The 26,178-nt window shown below is 37.0% G+C and overlaps 1 protein-coding gene and 1 pseudogene across 3 annotated transcripts in view; both read left to right on the top strand.

Moving 5' to 3' along the window:
- ELMOD1 (ELMO domain containing 1) overlaps window positions 1–25,801 on the top strand; it is an 84,160-nt gene extending 58,359 nt beyond the window's left edge. For all 3 annotated transcript variants that reach the window (XM_065944355.1, XM_065944357.1, XM_065944356.1), the window contains exons 7-11: window positions 2,666–2,799; window positions 5,725–5,793; window positions 9,228–9,278; window positions 10,378–10,511; window positions 24,425–25,801. In XM_065944355.1, coding sequence (XP_065800427.1) covers window positions 2,666–2,799; window positions 5,725–5,793; window positions 9,228–9,278; window positions 10,378–10,511; window positions 24,425–24,597 — 561 coding nt within the window. In that variant the 3' untranslated portion in view covers window positions 24,598–25,801. The remainder of the gene's footprint in view (window positions 1–2,665; window positions 2,800–5,724; window positions 5,794–9,227; window positions 9,279–10,377; window positions 10,512–24,424) is intronic.
- Window positions 17,130–17,256, top strand: LOC136176082 (5S ribosomal RNA; annotated as a pseudogene).
- Window positions 25,802–26,178: the final 377 nt, after the last annotated feature.

Below are 26,178 nucleotides of genomic sequence, written 5' to 3'. Positions count from 1 at the left end.
CCATGATCTTAGTTTTTTGAATGCTGAGTTAGGCCAGCTTTTTCACTCTCCTCGTTCACCTTCATCAAGAGACTCTCTAGTTCTTCTTCGCTTTCTGCCATAAGGGTTTTATCATCTGCATATCTGAGGTTATTGATATTTCTTTACCAGCAATCTTGATTCCAGCTTGAGCTTCATCTAGCCCAGCATTTCGCATGATGTTCTCTGCATACAAGTTAAATAAGCAGGGTGACAATATATTTTTATTTTTAATTGAAGTGTAATTGCTTTACAATGGTATACAGCCACATGAAATAGCTCTACGTGTACACATATCCTCTCCCTATTGAGCTTCCCCACCACCATCTCACCCCTCTCGGTCATCATCGCAGAGCACCATGCTGAGCTCCCTGTGTTCTGTAGCAACTTCCTACTAGCTAGCTGTGTTGCACATGGGAGTATATATTTTTCAATGCTGCTCTCTCAATTCATCCACCCTCTCCTTCCCCAGCTGTATTCACAAGTCCATTCTCTACTTCTGTGTCTCTGTTCTTGCCCTGTAAATAGGTTCATCAGTACCATTTTTCTAGATTCCACATATAGGTATTAATATATGATATTTGTTTTCCACATTCTGACCTACTTCACTTTGTATAACAGGCTCTAGGTTCATCCACCTCACTACAACTGACTCAAGTTCATTCTTTTTATGGCTGAGCAATATTCCATTCTGTAGATTGTACCACAATTTCTTTATCCATTTTCTGTCCATGGACATCTAAGTTGCTTCCACGTCCTACTTATTGTAAATAGTGCTGCAGTGAACATTGGGGTACATGTGTCTTTTTGAATTATGGTTTTCTCAGGGTATATGCCTAGTAGTGGGATTGCTGGGTCATATGGTAGTTTTAGTCCTAGTTTTTTGAGTAATCTCCATACTGTTCTCCATACTGACTGTATCCATTTACATTCCCACCAACAATGCAAAAGGGTTCCCTTTTCTCTACATTCTGTCTCGCGTTTATTGTTTGTAGACTTTGTGATGGTAACCATTCTAACAGGTGTGAGGTGATACGTCATGGTGGTTTTGATTTGCATTTCTCTAATAATGAGCAGTGTTGAGCATTTTTTCATGTGTTTGTTGACCACTTTGTATGTCTTCTTTGGAGGAATGTCTGTTTAGGTCTTCTGCCCATTTTTTGATTGAGTTGTTTTTCTGATACTGCATTGCATAAACTGCTTGTATAGTTTGGAGAGTGATCTTTTGTCAGTTGTTTCATTTGCAATTATTTTCTCCCATTCTGAGGATTGTCTTTTCATTTGTTTATAGTTTTCTTTGCTTTGCCAAAGCTTTTAAGTTTAATTAGGTCCTGCTAGTTTATTTTTGTTTTTATTTCCATTACTCTAGGAGGTGGGTCAAAAGGATCTTGCTGTGAATTGTGTCAAAGAGTGTCCTGCCTATGTTTTTCTATAAAGAATTTTGTAGTTTCTGGCCTTATATTTCAGCCTTTAGCCCATTTTGGGTTTATTTTTGTGTATGATGTTAGAAGGTGTTCTAGTTTCATTCTTTTACATGTAGCTGTCCCATTTTCCGAGCACCACTTATTGAAGAGGCTGTCTTTTCTCCATTGTAAATTCTTGCTTCCTTTGTCAAAGCTAAGGTGCCCATAGGTACATAGGTTTATCTCTGGGCTTTCTCTCTTATTTCCTTCGTCTGTATGCCTGTTTTTGTGCCAGTACCATATGCCTTGATGACTGGCTTTGTAGTATAGTCTGAATTCAGGACGGTTGATTTCTCTAGCTCTATTTTTCTTTCTCAGGGTTGCTTTGGCTGTTCAGGATCTTTTGTGTTTCCTACAAGTAGCAAATTTTTTTGTTCTAGTTCTGTGAAAAAAAGTGTCATTAGTAGTTTGATAGGGATTGCATTGAATCTGTAGATTGCTTTGGGTAGTGTAGTCATTTTCACATATTGATTCTTCTAATCCAAGAACATCTTTCTTTATTCAACTATATGATCCTTATTTATTCTCATCCCTGTTATAGATGAGAAATGAAACTCAAGTCAGTTCACTTTCTTTTTGTTAACAGTGCTGCTAATTGTTTTGCTATAAAGTTAGCTAATCATTTCTGAGGACTTGAATAATGCACGACCTCAAAATTATTCCTTTTCTTCCCTTCCCTTTATTCTCTTAGATGTTTTTGAAGATTCCAAAAATCTTTTGTAGAAGATTGTGTGTATGTAATCACATATATACACATAAACATATCACTGACTAGGAACTAAAACAGAAAGATTAAACACACTAAAATATACACAAGTATACATTCCATTGCCTTCAGTGCAATGACATCATCACATGTCATTCAGCCTCTGGAAAATTCCACTGTATTTTTATGAGAAGATGAGAGTAAAAAGACAACTAACCTCTTAGTTCTATTACAAAATAATATTTGCTTCCCAGGCTTCCTGGAAACATCTTAGACTCCCTCAAGGAGTCTTTCAATCATACTTTGAGAGCTGTCGTCATAGATAATTGAAAGATAATCAGATCTGCAATTGTAATATACTTGCATATATTCAGATTTCCCAAGTTCTTCTTAATAGTGTAGTTTACTAAATTTTAGCCAGTAAGAAATAGTATTATATGTGTGTATATTAACAAGCTAATTATTTCTTTGTCTTCAGTTATGGAAATTCTTGAAGCCCAATACTCCACTGGAATCCCGGATTTCTAAGCAATGGTGTGAAATTGGTTTCCAAGGTGATGATCCTAAAACAGATTTCCGAGGAATGGGACTTTTGGGACTGTACAATTTGCAGTAAGTAAAATGAAGAATGGTTGAGTTTTAAAGTGATGTCTGGCCTCCTCATATTGAAATGTCAAAGTTGAGTTATTAGTCCTAGAAGCCACTACCCAGAAGACTCCAAGTAAACATTCAGGTCCTCTGACTTCAACTCAGGTTCATAAAATTTAAAAAACTACTACCATCTTCCTTTTATGTGGCGAACTTTATGCATTCTTTTAAACAAGTCTCAAATTTATTTTAATTATTTTATTATGAAAAATTTTCATTGTATACAAAAACAGAGGAGAGATTATAAAGAATCCCCTTTATACTGATCATCCAGATTTAGTAATTATTAACATTTTGAAATACTTGCAGCACTTTTTTTTGGGGTAGAATTATATTAATGAAAATCTTATACTGTTTGTAGTTTCAGTCTCATATGTCAATATGTAGCTTTAGAAGACATGAATATTACCTTATGTTAACCCCAATGACATTATTACACCTAACAAAATTAACAATGATTCCTTGGTATTATCTATATGTCCTGACCATATTCAAATTTCCCAGTTCTCTCAAAAATGTCTTTTATAGTTGGTTTGTCATAATCCAGTTCCATGTAAGATCTATGCATTGCACTTAATGATTATCTCTCTGGTCTTTTTTAATTCAAGCAATTTCTCCCCCTCTGTCCTCTCCTTTTGCACCCCCAATCATGTCATTAAACTCATGCAAGAATCTAGGTCAACTTTCCTGTACTATAAAATATCCCACAGTCTATATTTGTCTGTTTGCATTTGTACCCATCCCGGCATTTCTTGAAAATAAGAGATATTCGAAAACACTTGAATAGGTTCATGTTGAGAGTGTAGCATCCACACTGTCAGTTTTACGCTGAAATGAGTCAGAGGAATCACAGCCTGATGTCTCCATTGCCGTCTACCCATTTAACCGTTTCCTAGTTTTGTTTTTCTTCCCACAGTTTTTGGCTGGAAATCTATAAAGACTGTTTCTTTTATTAAATGCAGTTGTTTAGTTTCTCTAAAAAACAGGCAGGATAGCTGCTCAAGTAAATAAGTTACCAATTTTCAGAGGAAGGAGTTGGTGCCCTAGTGCCTTTGTTAGTGATCAAACTTTGGGGTTTTTTTGGGGCTTTATCTCTATATTTTTAAATTATCATTTTAACTCCTGGTTTTTGTGTGCTTATGTGATTTAATAATTGTCCTCATTATTTTTTTCATGCTTAAATTGGGTCATTTGTAGCCATTCATTTTCAAGAAAAAAGGAGTCCTTGTAGGTTGTTCTTAGGAAGGGTAGTGATATGTTTTTAAATGAAAAAATGACATTTTTAATAGCACCCATTTCCCCCCTAGATCTTTGCTTTTATTTTAAATTTATGAAGTTTAATAATCACTCAATGCCTTTTTTTAAGATGGTATATATTTTATACAGTTTTTGCTTCCACTCCTCATGTTTTAAAATACATCCTTATAGCTTGTCTTACACCCAACAGTTTATATCTCCTACTCCTTTACTCCGATTTTGTCCCTCTTCCCCGTCTCCACTGGTAACCATTAGTTTGTTCTTTATATCTGAATAGTCACCCATTCTTTTGTAAAGTGTTTTAAATGTTACATTATTATGTAATGTGTGAATGGATAGAAAAGTAAGGGTGGGGTTGCAAATAAGTATGTAAAGGATGAGCTTTTGATAAGTACAGCTGGGACAGTTGACTTTCTGTTTGAAAAATAAATGTCTACCTCACCTCAGTTTACAACTTGAATGTCAAAAACAACTATTTACAACTTTTAGGAGAAAATCTTTGAAATATGTGAGTAAAGAGGGATCTCTTAAAGACAAAAACCAAAAAGCACAAGCTATAAAAGAGAAATCAATGGATCTCAGACATTAAAAATGAAACTTTCTGCAAGATAAGCCACCATAGATAAAATGAAAACCAAGGTTGACATTCATATACATGATAAAGGATCCATCTCCATTATATTAGGCTCTGAGGCTTCATTTATCTTATTTATTTGAATGCATTTTAAGATATACTGGACCAAGAAATATTAACAGATAGGCTATAAAAGAAGAAACCTAGATGACCAACAAAAGTATGAAGAGACTCAATTTCATTAATAATCATGGATATGTTTATGAAATTTGCTGACTATTTTTGAACTTTTTGAAAGAAAATTTAAGAGCTTGTTTTATCCTTTAGATATATTCAAAAAAATTATATATGCATCAAATCAAATAATATATGCTATTCTTAATTGTATTTTATAATTGTCTTTATGAAGTAACTTTTATGATATATTTTTGAGGGTATGTAAGCTTTTTGCATTTGTTAGGAAATTCATTGCCCTTTTCCCCAAAAAACAGAATTTTAACATCTCTATGCTCTGTAAGATGTTTTCATCCAAAATTTGCCCCAAGAATATTCTCCAAGAAAATACACTGAACCTCATCTAGTCTCATCCTTTCTCTGCTGTTTGGCTGTCAGAACCTCTCACCATGTTGCCTTCATCCAGGCCTTTTCTGCCTTCTGAGGGGCCCCATTCTGCCTTCCTACTAAAAATCTATAACCCTCTTCTGTAAAGCAATTATCCTTCAATTAAAAAATAAATAAAATTAAAAGCAAACAAAAGAATCTATAACCCTCATTAAGAATGTCATTGGCTCTCTGGGGAATGGTAAAGTTCATAGTTAAATTTTCAAACCTCCTGGAATCATTCCTAAAACTGTGTGGGTTTTACAAGTACCCTATTAGATTCTCATTCTATTTGGAAAATTCTGTTATGAAAAGCAGTTCATTCTCTGGAGCAGCTGAAACAAGTGATATCACTTATGTTGGTATCCATCTCTGAATCCAAAATGACCTCAGATTGGGTTGAAATGAATGTATTCTAAAGGTCTGGAGTTATGGTTTTCTTTTCCCTCCAACTCTAGGTATTTTGCAGAAAGAGATGCTGCAGCAGCTCAGCAGGTCCTCTCTGATTCTCTTCATCCCAAATGCAGGTAATCATTAAAAATAAAAGGTGAATTAGGTTTTGTAGATTAGGTAGAATTAACTTCATCTCCTATATGGTTCTATTGATGAGAATCTCAAGAGAGTCAACCCACCAGAAGTGAGGCTTAAAGCTCTTTCAAACAAGCACTTTTGACAAATGCTGAATAGGAAGGTTAAAATGTCAGACTTGTTACAGGTTTTAGGATGTAAAGTGGCACTGTTCAAGTGAAATATGTATTTATCTCAAGGGATTGGTAATATCTCTGGTGTCTGGGAAGATTGAGGAGATGGGCAAAGAAGAAGGAGAAAGTAGAGTAGAAAGAGAGTAGAAAGTAGAGTAGAAAGAGAGCAGAAAGTAGAGGTGGGAAACAAGGGACCACAGAGGGGGGGAATAGAGGGAAGAATGGAAGTCAAAGTCAGAGACCAAGTGAGAAAGTCTAAAATTGCTGATGCTCTTTTATTTTCTTAATAAAATTCTAGATTGTAAATTGTTTGTATTTTCATTTAACTTTCTAAATTTTTTTTAACTGATTGCATTAAGGGATATCACTAAAGAGGAAATAAGGTATTTTTCTTTGTTTTTGCTTTTTCTCACTTCTATTTTAGGCTAAGTATGGGTAAGAATTTTTCAAGAAATAGAAATTCATGAAAATTTTCTAAAAGCAAACATTTCCCGACAGTTTATATAATATAGTTCATTACATTTGGCTTGCATTTTGGTAAAGGAAAAACCAGATTAGACTGACCTGATAGAAAATGTCACGAGTCTTTCTACAGCTGTGTCTATTAGAAAAACATTTTGAAACATCACCTAAATGCTGAACACATTACCACACATCTCTGATCTCGTCTACTCCAAGAGATGGACATTTTATTTGGGAATTTTGTTGCACAAAGCATATTAACTCTCCTATTAATGTATTTCTAATTGTATTATTATGAAGAGTATATACATGCTTTAGTCACTCTTATTATAAAGAGTTCTATTATGCATTCATATTTTTGTATCACTTTTTTCTCCTCAGCATGAGCAGAGTCCTTGTTAGTGTTCATGATTACTAAATAAGTCCCAAATTTTATCATACCACTCTCAGAATCTATGAGTAGTATAGACTGACTTTGGGGCTCCCCTTTTATCTTACTATTATACTGACTGTAGCTTCAATGGCTAAGATTCATTAAATTATACTATACTTCCCAAATTTATAATTATAATCTTTTACAAGGTTAAATTTTCGTTTTCCTTGCTTTTTATTTACTTTAAGAAAAACACTAAGATCCCTTAACTCTTTCTTCATATATTGCATGGCCGAAATCAAGCTATTTTAATTTTTTAACTACATCGAATTACATGTTTCTGTTAATGTAGAGATTCTGAAATCTCTATAATTAAAATTGACTGAGGAGTCTCTGTGCACTGTTCTTCTGTGGAGAAGCATTAGGTAGAAGACATGAATCCTTCACGGTCCTTGGGAAGTGGCAATAAGCTTAAAATATTTGTTAATAAGCTGTTGGAGAGGGATTAATTTTGTCTATGAACGATCTTGAAAGAAAATCTTTATAATTTTATATCCTGTGTTGGCCATCAGAGAGGAAGTATTGAGGGTTTGTGTGTTTACCCTTATTTAAGAAGAGACTAGAATGTGTGGGGTGGAGGAGCATGCAAATCCTTTGTCCCTCAAGCTACAAATAAAATTGACTAGATGAAGTTCAACTATTAACCACTTCAAATTGATGGTAAATGTCATTGAATACAAATCAGAATGTCTTGAAATCACCACTGTCCTTCACTAGTGTCTGAAAGAAATATTTATTAACCCATTGTGATATCACCCTAGATTCTTTCACACCCTGAGTATCTCAGGTGTTGAACAGGGAGAAGCCAGTAAATACTAAGGAAAGTTTTTCCCTGTCTACCCTTATACATTGTTGCTCTTGTGAAGATCTATCCTGAAGTAACTTGAGGGATAAAAGTAGATTCAAGTTTAAGAGGAGAATTTTGACAGTTTGTTTTTGTGCTTGTTTGTGATGTGTGTCTCCTGAAGAGAGGAGTTCCTTCTGTTTGGGCTGGGACATCCTATAGAGTATCACTACTTAAAAGTATTGAAATGAGTGGAGGTCATTTGGCCTTTTCTTATATTTCCAATGCATGTAGATTTAATTTAACAAAATACAGAGACACTATGTATTTATAAAGTTTTGTTGAAAAGAGCTGCTTATAAATTTGTTTATACAAAATTTCTTTAATTTCACACTTAACTCTTTTTAGTTTGGGTATGAGTTGTTTAAGGTAAAATTCTCCTGATGCCTCTTTGGCTGATAATTGGCAGCTAGACTTTAAAAAGAAGTGGCTTGTTTTTAACATGAATTAAAGACAGTGACTTTGAATTAGAGCCAGTCATTTACAGAGTAGAAAGTACTTAGAGTAAAACACCAATTTTGCATTGTTTTCGTGGGCTTGTGCTGTGTATAACATGTGTGTCTTTTGATGTAGTGTTTGCATTGTTTTATGAAGAACTCTTTCTGTTAGTTAGATGGAAGCTAAATATTCGTAATAACTCTAGTTTTAGAATTGTGTTTAGTTCCAAGACTAACAACAGTTTTTAGTGTAGAAAACTGCATGAAGGTCACATTGGCCGCAAAGAAGAATGCAAGGTGGTTCCTGCCTACCAGATGTTGGCAGTATGGAAGTGGGTGAGAAGGGGTATAAGAAAGTACACAAAGTAATAGAATGCAAGCTAGTATTTTCAGAATGCCCTTATTATAGAACCCTTTCCTCAGATAGTCTTATTCAGAAGCTGTAAGTGTAAAAAAGTGTTAAAACGTATCTGCTGCGGTTTAGTTGTCTTGGCTTAGCCTGAGGAAATGGTACAGCACTTGGAACAGAATTTTTAAAGCTTATGTGTCTCTCCTTGCCTTCTCCCCTCCCTCCCTCATTTTCTTCTTTCCTTCTTTTTTTCACTATCAGTAAATGTTTATTTGGCATCTGCTGTGTATAAGACATCACAAATAAGGCTAAATAATATAATTTCCATGAGGGAAAACCAGATGAAATGCAGGAGGGCGGGGAATCATTAGAGAGTGAGGTAGCATCTTATTAGAGGAGAGAGAGATGCCAGGCAAGGTTTCATGGAGGAAGTATTGTTTGATAATTAATGGATAATATAAAAGAGTATGCTTGGTTTTTAGGTCTGTCTCTCACTACCATAATATAGTGAATAAGGGATAAGTACCATGGCTTTAAATAATTCCATTTCTGAGCTCTGTATAATTATACCATAGCTTTTTAGTTAATAACATTTAAATTGATTAGTGTTTGATACCTGAGTTATAGACATCCCCACATCTAGTCAACAGTTTAAAAAAAAACATTAAAAGAGAATATGTGCTAATTAGAGATCAAATCTTACATATTTATTTATTTGTTCACTCATTTATGCAGCAAATTCAGCAAAGCAGAATGGGAGAAGAAAAGGATGGATAAAGCAATTGGGTGAGTGTGGGACTCCATGTATAAAGGGTTGTCAGTCTGAGCCAGAACCAGAACAAAAATATCCTAAGAGCACTGCAAAAAATGACAAGGATGAAAATCCACTTGTCCTGATGGAAATAAATAATCCAGTTTTGAAAAGAACCTGTTTATGATTTTTGGATTTACTTATATGATTATATGATACTGCTTTGCCTATGGTCTAGTCAAAGGTTTAGCAAGTTATAACTATATGGAAATGATTTTCAAAAGTCATAATTTGGAATTTGCTAGTTTGCTTTGAAGGATTTCTATCAAGGGTCAGGCTATTAGTTGAAATTTTACTTTATAAAATTTTTTATAATGCTTCATGTCATCCAAAAATATTTCTGAACAGAGAACTTCTTTTTTATGTGCTGGGTTTATAGTGCCAGAGAAGACTTAAGAACTGCATTTGACTTAATTCTGAATAGACGTGTGGAAAATGAACTAGAAAATATACGCTGAATATTAAGATACTAATTTTTCCTCATTTTAAGAGTAATATTTGATTTATTATAGAAAATTTAGAAAATAAAGAGAAGTAAACAAAAACACCCTAGTCATATTACTCTAACATACCCATATTAATATTTTGTAGTATTTGAGTCTTAGAATATTTTTGTTCACATTTGAATGTATATAATAAAACTTGGCTTGTTCCTTATATATTGTTTTATATCCTGCTTAAATCATCTTTAGGAATATAGTTTTACTAGCTGTAGTACACTGTGTGAGATTATCATAATTTATTTCACCAATCATCTTCTTTAGGATATATGAATAATTTACATATCTTTGCCATATAAATGACTATCCTTGCGTATAAAGCTTTTTCATTTTCTGTTTTTTTCTCATGTATTTGGGAATGGAATTAGTAAGTCAAGGCATACAAACTCTCAGTTCTCTTGGCAAACATTATTAAAATTTTCTGTTAATAAGATTGAGTTTTGATAAGGCTGTGAGGAAGGGAAATCTGCCATTCTCATAATTTAATGTAATGTAAAAATCAAAGTATCATTTTTTTGAGATGCTTACTTCCCATATGTGACACACAGTTGGTGTTGTGGCTTGTACTTTACAGGTACTCATTTGCAATTGTGGGCATCAATATAACTGATCTGGCATATAATCTACTGGTGAGCGGAGCACTAAAAACCCATTTCTACAACATCGCTCCAGAAGCTCCAACATTATCTCACTTCCAGCAAACATTCTGTAAGTGTCTTGTTGCTTAATTATTGCCATAGACTTCTATAGAGAATACTCTGGACAAGGGCTGAAGCTGAGAGATCTTTGTGATTTGGTTGCTTTGGAGTCTTTGAACTCCTCCTTTGGTTTTTATTTTATTTTCTCATTCAAAACCACATATTTTCAGGCATCATGAATCTTTGCTCATTCCCACCTCTTGCCAATATATTCAGTGTATCAACTTCCCATCTGACTTAAAGACATCATGAATGTCTTTCTCCCTCTGATCCAGCATGTCACTTAACCGCACAGGCTTTGAAGACAGCCTGAGTTTACTCCAGATCTACATTTACTACCCTCCCCTAAACCTCAGCTATCTCATCTATAAAATGGATGCAAAATGAAATGAAGATAAAATGGTTTTTTTTATTAGCTAGTCCCATTGTTAGTATTCTGTGAATATTAGAAAGAGGAGGTGGTGGTTTAGTGGGTGATACAGATGGTGTTGGAGTTGTTGGTATTAATTTTAATGTTACCACTACTATTGCTACAGAGGGTAGTGTTTGCAGTTCCCTCTAACTGTAGGTGCTAATAGAGGGAATTATTGTTGACCCTGAACCTAGCTTGCAGTTGTGCTGAGGTTTCAGAAGATAAAGATCAAGACTGTTTAGTAGAGTCCTGGGATGCTATTGTCTAATTTTAAAGGCAGAATCTTAAAATGTAGCTGTATGTCATTATTATCTTTGCAGGCCAGACATTAACTGGTTTGGAGGAACATAGAAAGATAATCTGACAAATCATCAAGTAACCCTAAGCAATTTATAGAAGAAATGCCTTTTAAGTTATTTTGTAATTTTTGTTGTTCAGTCACCAAGTCATGACCGACTCTTTGTGACCCCATGGACTGGAGCACGCCAGGCTCCTGTCCATTTAGACATTGCTTATTGTACTGAGGGCCTGTACTTAAGCTTTTTTAGCAAGAAAATGTCAAAGTTCTTCTCTTTTTGTTTATTTTGGCCCTTTTTTTTCTGTTGTTAAGTTGGTAACCAGATCTGCTCTCTTGCTGATTTTGGTTAAGACCCAATCATTCCACCCCAAATCTACCACAGGAAAGTATTGTTCTCTGGTTCATTTTTTAAATGTGGTAAAAGTTAACAGATATTTATTTTATTTAAATTTCTAAATTAATAGTGCTTATATTATGTAGGATTCTGTCATCTTTTATATCTGTCTAATCAGGATATCCAGTTTAAGATGACATAATTAATGTATGTATTATACTCCTTTCTGAAATTCCACTCAATAGGAAGTTCTTAGGAAAATCCTAAGACAGAGGATGAGATGATTGGATGGCATCACTGACTCATTGGACATGAATTTGAGTAAACTCCGGGAGTTGGTGATGGACAGGGAAGCCTGGCGTGTTGCAGTTCATGGGGTCACAGAGTCGGACACAACTGAGCAACTGAACTGAACTGAACTGAAAGAAAGCATAAACCCACAAGGATAAAATTCAGAAACAAAACAAGAAAATCTCATTTTGAAAGCTGGAAAACAGATTAAGTGGTGAATGAGTTAGTGGTCTTAAGAAAGCAGATGCCTAACAGGTGGCATAGAAAGTAAGAAGCAACCTGACTTATTCTGCAAGACTCTCCAAAAGGTTCAAGAATTGGCAGCATCAACATATCTCAGCAATGAGGGTTAACATAAGACCAAAACTAGCAAGTTTGCTTGAGAATATGTTAAGAATCTCTTAGAGGCCTAAATCCCATTTTCCAAGAGACAGCTTCTGTCCTGCCCCCTCCTCAGCAAAAGCTGGTTACTTTCCAGAGAGAGAAATTAAAGGGTCTCTGGTCTGATGAGAATCAGGCACAGCTAATGGCAAACCATACTGAAGTGATGATGAAGACTGACACCCAGGCTCCTTCTCCTACCTGGTTCCTGTCACTTTGGCAGCCAGTCAAGAGATTGACAAAGGCCTTCTCTGAAATCTGAACATCCCAAGAGAAAATAGCTGAAAACGCTGACCTCTGGGTCTGCCCCATGAAGCAGCCCAGCCATATCACTCTACAGTCATGCTCACGATCAGCAAACCCTACCTAGTGCTTAGAGCTGCCAATTAACTTTTACTCCAATTGGCTTTTTATTTAGTAAAATACACTGCAGAGATCCAGGTATTATCGGATGTTTGAGTGAGATGCTTAAAAACATGTCCTCAAATTCTTCGACACTTCTTCTGTTAAGAAGTAGGATTTTTGTGTTTCTCTCATCCCAGCCCAACTGGACTGACCAGTTGGTTGACCAATAGAATAAGCAGAATTCATACTATGTGACTTCTAGGGCTACATTAGGAAAGGCTTTCATTTGTGGGTAAAGAAGATGTGGTACATATATACAATGGAATACAGTATTACTCAGCCATAAAAAGGAATGAAATAATGCCATTTGCAGTAACATGAAAGCAACTAGAGATTATCATTCTAAGTGAAGTAAGTTAGAAAGAGAAAGACAAATACCATATGATATCACTTATATGTAGAATCAAAAATATGACACAAATAAACCTATCTATGAAACAGAAACAAACCCATGGACATAGAAAACAGATTTGTGGTTGCCAAGGAACAGGAGACTGGGGAAGGGCTGGAATGAGCTTGGAGTTAGTAGACACGAGCTGATATATATAGAATGATAAACAAAAAGGTCCTACTATATATATAATGGGGAACTATATTCAATATCCTATGATAAACCATAATGGAAAAGAATATTATAAAGAATGTGCATATATGTATAACTGAGTCACTTCACTATACAGAAGAAATTAACACAACATTGTAACAACTATATATCAATAAAATAATTTTTTAAAGAAAAAAATTTTTGATCTGGAGATCAGGGATTGAGCTGCCTTTGGAAGCATGAACCACCACGTAAGGGATCTGACTCCTTTGTGTTGTGAAGAAATCCAAGATATACATAGGAGCCATATGCAGTAATCGAGATTGACAGCCCCAGAGGAGGTCCCAACGGATAGTCAGCATCCACTACTAGAAATGTGAATGAATATGCCTCCAAATGATTCCTGCCACCAGCTGTCAAGTCACCACCCCCAACCTTCAGATCTTCCCATTTGAGACTCCAGGCATTGTGAATCCATCCCTCTTATCAGTCAGTCAGTTCAGTTGCTTAGTCATGTCCAACTCTTTGCGACCCTTGGACTCTTTGAAAGCCCATGGACTTCCCAGTCCATCGCCAACTCCTGGAGCACATTAAACTCATGTCCGTTGAATTGGTGATGCCATCCAACCATCTCATCCTCTGTCGTCCCCTTCTCCTCCTGCCTTCAATCTTTCTGAGCGTCAGAGTCTTTTCCAATGAGTTGGTTCTTCACATCAGGTAGCCAAAGTATTGGAGCTTCAGCTTCAGCATCAGTCCTTCCAGTGAATATTCAGGACTGATCTCCTTTATGACTGACTGGTTTGATCTCTTTGTCGTCCAAGGGACTCTCAAGAGTCTTCTCCAACACCACAGTTCAAACATCAATTCTGTGGCACTCAGCTTGCTTTATGGTACAACTCTTACATCCATACACGACTACTAGTAAAACCAGAGCTTTGACCAGACAGAACATTGTCAGTAAAGTAATGTCTCTGCTTTTTAATATGCTGTCTAGGTTGGTCATGGCTTTTCTTCCAAGGAGCAAGTGTCTTTTAATTTCATGGCTGCAGTCACCATCTGCAGTGATTTTGGAGCCCCTGAAAATAAAGTCTGTCACTTTTTCCATTGTTCCCCCATCTATTTGCCATAAAGTGACGGGACCGGATGCCATGATCTTCATTTTTTGAATGCTGAGTTTTAAGCCAGCTTTTTCACTCTCTTTCACTTTCATCAAGAGGCCCTTTAGTTCTTTTTCACTTTCTGCCATAAGAATGGTGTCATCTGCATATCTGAGGTTATTGATATTTCTCCCAGCAGTCTTAATACCAGCTTGTGCTTCATCCAGTCCGGCATTTCACATGATGTTCTCTGAATATAAGTTAAATAAGCAGGGTGACAATATACAGCCTTGATGTACTCCTTTGCCATTTTGGAGCCAGTCTGTTGTTCCATGTCCAGTTCTAACTGTTGCTTCTTGACCTGCATACATATTTCTCAGGAGGCAGATAAGGTGGTCTGGTAGTCCCATCTCTTGAAGAATTTTCCACAATTTGTTGTGATACACACCGTCAAAGGCCTTAGCATAGTCAATGAAGCAGAAATCTCATTTAGAATCCCTCTTACGCCCTTTCCTAATTTCTAATAACCCATTGAATAAATGAGTATATTAAAGTAGTTGTTTTAAGCCACTGAATTTTGGAATAATTTCTCAAGCAGCCCTCAGTTCATTTCAGTTCAGTTGCTCAGTTGTGTGTGACTCTTTACAACCACATGGACTGCAGCACGCCAGGCTTCCCTGTCCATTACCCAGCTCCCAGAGCTTGTTCAAACTCATGTCCACCGAGTCGGTGATGCCATCCAACCAGCTCATCCTCTGTTGTCCCCTTGTCCTCTTTCCCAGCATCAGGGTCTTTTCAAATGAGTCAGTTCTTCACATCAGTTGGCCAAAGTATTGGAGTTTTAGCTTTGGCATCAGTCCTTCCATTGAATATTCAGGATTGATTCCCTTCAGGATAGACTGGTTGGATCTCCTTGCAGTCCAAGGGACTCTCAAGAGTCTTCCCCAATACTACAGTTCAAAAGCAACAGTTCTTCAGCACCCAGCTTTCTTCACAGTCCAACTGTCGCATCCATACAAGACTACTGGAAAAACTATAGCTTTGGCTAGACCGACATTTGTCAGCAAAGTAATGTCTCTGCTTTTTAATATGCTGTCTAGGTTGGTCATGGCTTTTCTTCCAAGGAGTAAGCGTCTTTCAATTTCATGACTGCACTCACCATCTGCAGTGATTTTGGAGCCCCTGAAAATAAAGTCTGTCACTTTCTCCATTGTTTCCCCATCTATTTGCCATAAAGTGATGGGACCGAATGTCATGATCTTCATTTTTGAATGCTGAGTTTTAAGCCAACTTTTTCACTCTCTTCTTCTACTTTCATCAAGAAATTCTTTAGTTCCTCTTCACTTTCTGCCGTAAAAGGGTGGTATCATCTGCGTATCTGAGGTTACTGTTATTTCTCCCAGCAATCTTGATTCCAGCCTGTGATTCATCCAGCTAAGCATTTCACATGATGTATTCTCCATATGAGTTAAATAAGCAGGATGACAATGTATAGCCTTGATGTACTCCTTTCCCTATTTGAAACCAGTCTGTTTTTCCATGTCCTGTTCTAACTATTGCTTCTTGATCTGCATTTAGATTTCTCAGGAGACAGGTCAGGTGGTCTGGTATTCCCATTTCTCTTGAAGGATTTTCCACAGTTTATCGTGATCCACACAGTCAGTGGCTTTGGCGTTGTCAATAAAGCAGAAGCAGATGTTTTTCTGGAACTCTCTTGCTTTTTCGATGATCCAGCAGATGTTGGCAGTTTGATCTCTGGTCCCTCTGCCTTTTCTAAATTCAGCTTGAACATCTGAAAGTTCACGGTTCACATACTGTTAAAGCCTGGCTTGGAGAATTTTGAGCATTACTTTGCTAGAGTGTGAGATGAGTGCAATTGTGCAGTAGTTTGAACATTCTTTGGCATTGCCTTTCTTTGGGATTGGAATGAAAACTGACCTTTCCTGTCCTGTGGCCACTGCTGAATTTTCAAATTTACTGGCATATTGAGTGTAGCCCTAGATAGCAATAACAGTAAGGAAAGCCTCAAGCATGAGAGAGAGTCTAAAGCTGGCAGAAATAAAGCCACTCTAAGTGAAAAAGTTGGCTTAAAGCTCAACATTCAGAAAACTAAGATCATGGCATCTGGTCCCATCACCTCATGGGAAATAGATGGGGAGACAGTGGAAACAGTGTCAGACTTTATTTTTTGGGGCTCCAAAATCACTGCAGATGGTGACTGCAGCCATGAAATTAAAAGATGCTTACTCCTTGGAAGGAAAGTTATGACCAACCTAGATAGCATATTAAAAAACAGAAACATTACTTTGCCAACAAAGGTTCATCTGGTCAAGGCTATGGTTTTTCCAGTGGTCATGTATGGATGTGAGAGTTGGACTGTGAAGAAAGCTGAGCACTGAAAAATTGATACTTTTGAACTGTGGTGTTGGAGAAGATTCTTGAGAGTCCCTTGGACTGCAAGGAGATCCAACCAGTCCATCCTGAAGGAGATCAGTCCTGGGTGTTCATTGGAAGGACTGATGCTGAAGCTGAAACTCCAGTACTTTGGTCACCTCATGCGAAGAGTTGACTCTTGGAAAAGACCCTGGTGCTTGGAGGGATTGGAGGCAGGAGGAGAAGGGGACGACAGAGGATGAGATGGCTGGATGACATCGCCGACTCGATGGGCATGAGTTTGTGTAAACTCCGGGAGTGGTGGTGGACAGGGAGGCCTGGCGTGCTGCGATTCATAGGGTCACAAAGAGTCGGACACAACTGAGCAACTGAACTGAACTGAACTGAAAGAAATAGAAACAATGCAGAGAGAAGAAAATTTTAGAAATATGTATCATTAATATCCCCAGGAGATAAGAGAATTGCTACTGTGGTCTACGGCCATACCACCCTGAATGCGCCCGATCTCATCTGATCTCGGAAGCTAAGCAGGGTCGGGCCTGGTTAGTACTTGGATGGGAGACTTGCTACTGTGAAACAAGAACAAGATGCCATAGAATGAGCATTCGGAGAATAAAAGAGTACTCTTAGAAATTAAAAATCCAATTACATAAATGAAACCTTGAGGGAGAATTAGAAGATAAAGCCAGAAACTCTTTCAGAAAGTAGAACAAGAAATATAGATGGAAAATAGAAAAGAAAGGTTGAGAGGACCACTGCTAGATGTCTATAATAGAAGGGCCAAAAAAAGAACAGTGAAACTAAGGGGAGGGAATCAAAGTAATAAATCAAGAAAAATATTCACAGCTGAAGGATGACTTCATATTTCAGCTAGTAAGATCTAGTGTAACAGATTAAAATGGATTCACACTCAGGTCCATATCATTGTGAAATTTTATGACTTAGAAAAGAAGGGATTCTAAAAATTTCCAAGTCTGTCACATAAAGACTTGAGAATTAAGATGGCATTGGACTTCTCAACAGCAACATTTTATTCTAGAAGATAGTAGAATAACATCTTCTAACATTTAAGAATGTTATTTAAAATCTAAGGGAATATAGTTTCCAATTTAGAATTCTATAACCAGTCTAACTTACTAATTAAGTGTGGGAATAAAATAAACACATTTTTTAAGTGCAAGGTCTTAAACATTTTACTTTTTTGTATCTTTATAAGGAAGCTCTTAAAGGATATATTTCCACAAAATAAGAGAGTAATCCTTACAGGAATAAGTGGGGTCCAGAAAGCAGGAGATCTGTAAGGAAAGAGAAGAGAATCTTCAAAATGAAGGAAGTAAGAAAACCAAGCAATGGAAAATATGTTATTTAGAGCTGTGGAAGTCAGTAATCAAAGAATCAGCTGAATGAATTGAAATGTTGTTTATTTAAGGAAGCAGGAATTAGCATAGGAAGGGTTTCTGGGGTTTTGTTTGTGTTTTGTAACAAAACTTATTAAACTATTTGACTCTATGTATAGTTTGATGCTCATCATCGTTAATTGGGCTTCCCTTGTATCTCAGCTGGTAAAGAATCTGCCTGCAATGCAGGAGACCTGGGTTTGATCCGTGGGTTGGGAAGATCCCCTGGAGAAGGGAAAGGGTTCCCACTCCAGTGTTCTGCCCTGGAGAATTCCTTGGACTGTATAGCCCATGGGGTCGCAAAGAGTCAGACATGACTGAGTGACTTTCACTTTCACTTTTCACTTTCATCATTAATTATTGGGGCTTCCCTGGTGGCTCAGTGGTAAAAAATCTGCCTGCAAGTGCAGGAATGGGAAGTTTTATCCCTGGATTGGGAAGATCCTCTAGAGGAGGAAATGGCAACCCACTCCAGTATTCCTGCCTGGGAAATCCCATGGACAGAGGAGTCTGTCGGGCTGAAGTCCACGTGGTTGAAAAAGAGTTGGACATGACTTAGCGACTAAACAACAGCATTACTAATTATTAGAGAAATATAAATCAAAACTACAATAAGATTTCACCTCACTCTGGTCACAATGGCCATCATAAAAATGTCTACAAATAATAAATGAGAGGGCATGGAGAAAAGGGAACCCTCCTACACTGTTGGTGAGAATGTAAATTGATACAGCTACTATGGAGAACAGTGTAGAGGTTCCTTAAAAAAAAACTAAAAGTAGAACTGCCATCTCATTCTTGTGCATATATTCAGCTGCTGCTGCTGCTAAGTCACTTCAGTCATGTCCGACTCTGTGTGACTGCATAGACATAGGCTTTCCTGTCCCTGGGATTCTCCAGGCAAGAACACTGGAGTGGGTTGCCACTTCCTTCTCCAGTGCATGAAAGTTAAAAGTGAAAGTGAAGTCGCTCAGTCGTGTCCGACTCTTAGTGACCCCATGGAGTGCAGCCTACCAGGCTCCTCCATCCATGGGATTTTCCAGGCAAGAGTACTGGAGTGGGTTGCCATTGCCTTCTCTGCATATATCCACAGTAGACTATAATTCAAAAGGATACATGCATGCCAGTGTTCATTGAAGCATTATTTACAGTAGCCAAGGAATGGAAGCAACCTAAATGTCCATCAACAGATGAATGGATAAAGAAGACATGATATGGACAGATAGATACACACATGCATATATATATATATACACACACACACACACATACAATGCAGTATTACTCAGACATTAAAAAAAAAATGAAATAATGCCAATTATAGCAGCATGGATGGATCTAGAGATTATCCTACTAAATGAAGTAAACCAGGGAAAGACAAATATCATATGATATTGCTTTTATGTGAAATCTGAAAAAATACAAATGAACTTATTTACCAAAAAAAAAAGATAGACTGACCCACAGAAATGAAAAACAAACTATGACTACCAAAGGGGAAAGGTGGGGAGGTTAAATTAGGAGGTTGGGATTTACATATACACACTATACATAAAATAGATAACGAAGAAGGACCTACTGTATAGCACAAAAGTATACTGAATATGTTGTAATAATCAAAAAGGGAAAGACTATGAAAAAGAATAGGTATACATATGTATAACTGAATTATTTTGCTGGATACCTGAAACTAATACAACATTGTAAATCAGCTGTGCATCAATAAGTTCACTGACTATGCTAAAGCCTTTGACTGTGGATCACAAGAAACTGTGGAAAATTCATCAGAGTTTGGAATACCAGGTCATCTTACCTGCCTGCTGAAAAACCTGTATGTAGGTCAAAAAGCAACAGCTAAAACGGGACATGGAACAATGGACTGGCTCCAAATTTGGAAAGGAGTAAGTCAAGGCTGCACATTGATATTGTCACCCTGCTTATTTAACTTCTGTGCAGAGTACATCATGCACAATGCCAGGCTGGAAGACTCACAAGCTGAGATCAAGATTGCCAGGAGAATTATCAACAACCTCAGATATGCAGATGATACCACTCTAATGGCAGAAAGTGAAGAGGAACTAAAAAGAGCCTCTTAATGAGGGTGAAAGAGGAGAGTGAAAAAACTGACTTGAGACTCAACCTTCAAAAAATTAAGATCATGGCATCTGGTCCCATCATTTCGTGTAAATAGATGGGGGAAAAGTGAAGACGGCACATTTTATCTTGAACTGTAAAATCACTGCAGATGATGATTGTAGCCACAAAATTAAAAGATGCTTGCTCCTTGGAAGAAAAGCAATGATAAACCTAGACAGTGTATTAAAAAGCAAAGACATCACTTTGACAACAAAGATCCATAGAGTCAAAGCTATGATTTTTCCAGTAGTCATATATGGATGTGAGAATTGTACCATAAAGTAGACTGAATGCCAAAAACATTAATGCTTTTGAATTGTGGTGCTGGAGAAAAAGACTCTTGAGAGTCCACTGGACGCCAAGGAGATCAAACCAGTCAATCCTAAAGGAAATCAATTCTGAATATTCATTGGAAGGACTGATGCTAAAGCTGAAGCTTCAGTACTTTGGCCACCTTATGTAAAGAGCCAATTCACTGGGAAAGACCCTGATGCTGGGAAAGATTGAGGGTAGGAGGAGAAGGGTAACAGAGGATGAGATGGTTGGATAGTATCAGAATTCAATAGACATGAGTTTGTGCAGACTCTTGGAGATAGTGAAGGACAGGGAAGCCTGGCATGGTACAGTCCATGGGGTCACAAAGAGTCAGACACAACTTAGCAACTGAACAGCAAAAACATGTATGACTTGAATAAAAAAGCAAATTTTAAAATACTTACATTTTAATGACTTATAATGGAAAGTGGAAGCCCCTTACATTTGTGATTACAGCTCTTACTTTGAAAACTAGGTGATTATATTTACTTCTATAATAGAGGAACTAGGCCTCTTTAGAAAAAGCAAACTGTGCCCTGGACTTTTTACTCCTCTATCAAACATAATCAGTTTTGCACATCTCCTCTTTAATCTTGCAGTTACCTGTGTCCTTATGTATGTTTCTATTGTGTACTAATCGAATGCAGTGAAGCAAAACCAGGACACAGTCAGGCAACAACAAATTTGCTGCAGTCCTGGATTGGAAAGGCAAGTTTGTATTTCAAACAGGCATTTCATCTAGGTGAAAGACTACAAGAGCTCTATCATTTTGACTTTATAGTATTATTCAGTGAGCACTGACTGCACTGCCAAGTCAATATGCTATGAAAATTACATTCAATCTAAAGCTCCACTGAACATGCAGCTGCATTGAAATGAAATAAGATTAGGTACAATGAGAAGGAAGTACAATGGCCAGAAGAGAAAAAAGAATTAGCTTTTCTTTGACCTTCAAAGAAGGAACCAGAAGAAGAGAGTCCACTGGAAAAGGCAGTTTATTTCATGTCCTAGCTTCCAGCTATAATTATATGATTGTATACCATCTGTTTAAACCCACTGTCCTCATCTGTAAAATGTAGACTTATCTGCATTTCCTATTCTATAAAACTGTTGTGAGAATTAAATAAGAGACTGTAAGCAATAGTCTGGCTTCTCTTTCCTTCCTCTGCTCTCCATGTCATTATGTTAGCTTCCTTAGCTAACAAATCATTATCTGAAATTTTCTGCCTTGGTCCCTCTCCAAAAAAACTGAGAGTTGGGGAGCATGGATCTTTACCATTTCCTTGTATCTGTTACATGTTTGTTAATTAGCAGATGAGCCAACTGATCAGTAAACCAAATGGATTTGTGAACACTCTGTAATGTTATATAAATTAGTGGTTTTATGATTATAATACGTACCCTGGAAATCAAGCCACCATTTTCACAATTTGATTAGAATAATGTTACAGTGTCTAATTATTTTTCTGATGTGGTAGAGAAAGAAAGTCCCAAGGAATCAGTTTGCAAGATTTACAGCTTGACTTTTGTAACCTTGTGAGGAAGAAAAATGGTGTTAGGTTATTAACAACCCCTCCACCTTCAACTCTTCTTCTAGTCATTTAAACCTTTCAAAATGTTTTCCTATAGTTGTATGTAAAGCAGAAAAATGGTGAAACCAAATGGATTTGTATTCTTCTAAAACCCTGTGCTGTCCTAAAGTGAGTGAAATTCTCATTGTGGAAAAGTGAATTCCTCATTAAAGAATTTTTCACAGTGCCTGTTTATTGTCAAGAGTGGTAAGTAACACAAAGCTAGTGGAGGTGATGGAATTCCAGTTGAGCTATCTCAAATCCTGAAAGACGATGCTGTGAAAGCGCTGCACTTAATATTCCAGCAAATTTGGAAAACTCAGCAGTGGCCACAGGACTGGAAATGGTCAGTTTTCATTCCAGTCCCAAAGAAAGGCAATGACAAAGAATGCTCAAACTACTGCACAATTGCATTCATCTCACACATAAGCAAAGTAATGCTCAAACTTCTCCAAGCTAGGCTTCAACAGTATTTGAACAGTGAACTTCATATGTTCAAGCTAGATTTAGAAAAGGCAGAGGAACCAGATATCAAATTGCCAGCATCCATTGGATCATCGAAAAAGCAAGAGAGTTCCAGAAAAACATCTGCTTTATTGACTATGCCAAAGCCTTTGACTGTGTGGATCACAGCAAACTGTGGAAAATTCTTCAAGAGATGGGACTACCAGACCACCTGATCTGCCTCCTGAGAAATCTGTATGCAGGTCAAGAAGCAACAGTTAGAACTGGACATGGAACAACAGACTGGTTCCAAATAGGAAAAGGAGTACGTCAAGGCTGTATATTGTCACCCTGCTTATTTAACTTATATCCAGAGTATATCATGCGAAATGCCAGGCTGGATGAAGCACAAGCTGGAATCAAGATTGCTGGTAGAAATAACCTCAGATATGCAGATGACACCACCCTCATGGCAGAAAGTGAAGAAGAACTAAAGAGCCTCTTGATGAAAGTGAGAGAGGAGAGTGAAAAAGTTAGCTTAAAACTCACCATTCAGAAAGCTAAGATCATGGCATCTGGCCCCATCACTTCATGGTAAATAGATGGGGAAACAATGGAAGCAGTGACAGACTTCATTTTTCTGGGCTCCAAAAATCACTGCAGATGGTGACTGCAGCCATGAAATTAAAAGACGCTTGCTCCTTGGAAGAAAAGGTATGACCAACCTAGACAGCGTATTAAAAAGCAGAGACATTACTTTGCCAACAAAGGTCCATCTAGTCAGAACTATGGTTTTTCCAGTAGTCATGTATGGATGTAAGACTTGGACTTCCTAAGAAAGATGATCACCGAAGAATTGATGCTTATGAACTGTGGTGTTAGAGAAGACTCTTGAGGGTCCCTTGGACTGCAAGGAGATCAAACCTGTCAGTCCTAAAGGAAATCTGTCCTGAACATTCTTTGGAAAGACTGATGCTGAAACTGATGTGAAGAACTGACTCATTTGAAAAGACCCTGATGCTGAGAAAGATTGAAGGCGGGAGGAGAAGGGGACAATAGAGGATGAGATGGTTGGATGGCATCAATGACTCGATGGACATGAGTTTGAGTAAGCTCCGAGAGTTGGTGATGGACAGGGAAGCCTGGTGTGCCACAGTCACAAAGAGTTGGACACTACTGAGTGACTGAACTAAACTGAACTGATTCATATTTCAGTTCTAAATATGGTAGAAGAAGGGCATAGTGGGGAAGCAGAATATAACAAGTAGGTTCTCATATCAAATACTTAGCAGTTATTCCAAAATGTCCCCAATCTAGACAACATTTTTGAGACAAAAAATTTGAATGTGAAATTACGGTTCAAAGCAGAAATGTCTTATTAACAATTTCATGTAGTTTAATGACCAGTCTGTATTGTTCAGAGTTGATTTATAGTTTTGATTGTCTCATAATAGAATGCAATTGCTTGACTTGTCAGGATAATTTAAAACTTTATTCAAATCAAATTTCAAGAGAAAAAAGGCTGAGTGGAGCACTTTTGAAAAATCAGACCATTATGTTAATTTAACTAAGAGGGGAAGAATGAAGTAGTTACTGTCTACCTTTTAGAATATGTTCCAGATGTTTTTCATACTCTAGAAATGGCAGAATTGATTTTTCTTCCTCTTTTAGAAGAGTGAGAATACTTCTGGGACCAAGTACAAAAATCTTGTAGATTGGTAGCTTCTACTTACACTAGTTTTAAAGAATAATTTTTAACAGTAGTATTTATTGCATTTTGATCTCGTCTTTGTGCTTCAGAGTTGCTGATACTTGGTTTGACATCTTTTTCAGCATTCAGGGTGATTTTGAATAAGGATTTTTTCTTCCTCTTGCATTCTTATCACTTGTGTTATCTCTAACAGGTTATTTGATGCACGAGTTTCATAAGTTTTGGATTGAAGAGGACCCTATGGACATAATGGAATTTAATCGTGTGCGGGAGAAATTCCGCAAGAGGATCATAAAACAGCTGCAGAATCCAGACATGGCATTGTGCCCGCACTTTGCTGCCTCAGAAGGTTTAATCAACATGTAGTCACCCACACTTGTTTTAATGGATACCCCGGAACACTGCCTCATTATTGTGTTAGATCTCTGCTTAGGTCCCAGCTCATGCCCTGAATGCACTCAGTGATTGTATGCATGCCTTTTGTTACAGTGTTTGCATATCTTGGTCATAATTACCAGATCCCCAGATACCACAGTTTCTGGAGTATCTGCCATCCAGTGACTGGTCATATTGTGGCATCATGCAGTGTTACATCTTGCCTTGACACCCAGTATGGAGAGAGTTTTCTATTTTTTTAAATTGTCTTCCTCTCACTCATAATTGAGCATTGAAGAATTGTATTTCTCTAGCTGTATTTTATATGTAAAAGATTTAGCTGAATCTTGTTCTGTGAAAGCCTTTTAATTTATTGATATGTTTTGTGACTGCAGCTGCTAGCTCTTCAGACCAGGTTCATGCTTGGACCTCATTCCAATAAAGTATAAGACTTTAAAATGATACAAACAGACACATGATAAGATAAATCATTATTACAAACACCACTGCACTTCATGAAAATGTAACAAGGCTTACAAGAAGCAAAATTTAGGTAGGTGTTGTTTTTGTCTGAAGTACTACAGAATTATATTGTAATTTACCCCCAGTTGTAATTGTGGCATAGTCATCTGGACATCATATTATTTTATTCTCATAATTTTACTGGCTTTAATGCCTAAATATGTTTATGATGCTTCAGCCTCAGAAAAGAAGTACGCATACTGCAAATGCTGCAAAAGCTTTTTCACTGCCTGCCTCTTGCTGAACTCAAGTTAAACCCAGACCCTGTTCTGATCCAAGCATCTTTGCTTGGGGCACTGAGTGCTGGCTGGTTTGTTGTTTATGTCAAAGAGTAATATTAAAAAAATTTTTGCAAGAAAATGTGTTGCAAGAGAAGAACTTGACTTATGAAACTAATGGCCCTGTCTTTTATCAGTGGAAGAAGTAAATTGCTTGGCAGGGGAACAAAATCAAATCATTTCGAAACTGCTTAAAGTCATTTTAAAAACCATGATTTAGTTAAGAATTATGCTTATAGTCTGTTGAATAGTATTTTACCATGGCATTTCATCCCCATGGTATTTTATACCTTCTGACTATCAATTTTAGTATTATTAGACGTTTGTGTAATCATTTGCTTATTTAAGTGAATTTTGAGTACGGCCTAACTCAGTTATGAATAAATTACATGTCATTCTACTATAATGCATAGTGGATTTCATTTTAATATTTTTGTGTTTGTACACCTTCTGAATATGCAAACGTGTGGGTGGGTAGAATGTCAAAGACTGACAACCTGGAGCTATATATAAATCATGCCATTGTTCAGAGTAACCAGGTATGAATTACAGTGTGTTATGTCTGAGAGAGTGCTTTTATTTAACTAACCTTGAGGCCTGATGTTGCTATAATGAATGAATAAGATCCAGCTTTTTCTTTGCAACTTCCTTTAAAGCCTGATTTCTCTACTGTTAGCTGATATAGAAGATATTAAGGTGGCTGTTGTTTCCTAGTCCATTCTAGCTCCTCCTCTAGGATTTTCTGTCCTTTCCCTACAGCTGTGTGCCAAGT

Source organism: Muntiacus reevesi, chromosome 9, assembly GCF_963930625.1.
Source record: "Muntiacus reevesi chromosome 9, mMunRee1.1, whole genome shotgun sequence".
In the NCBI taxonomy this organism is placed as follows: Eukaryota; Metazoa; Chordata; class Mammalia; order Artiodactyla; family Cervidae; genus Muntiacus; species Muntiacus reevesi.
The sequence above is the reverse complement of the archived record's forward strand: the minus strand, read 5'-3'. Positions and strand labels throughout refer to the sequence as shown.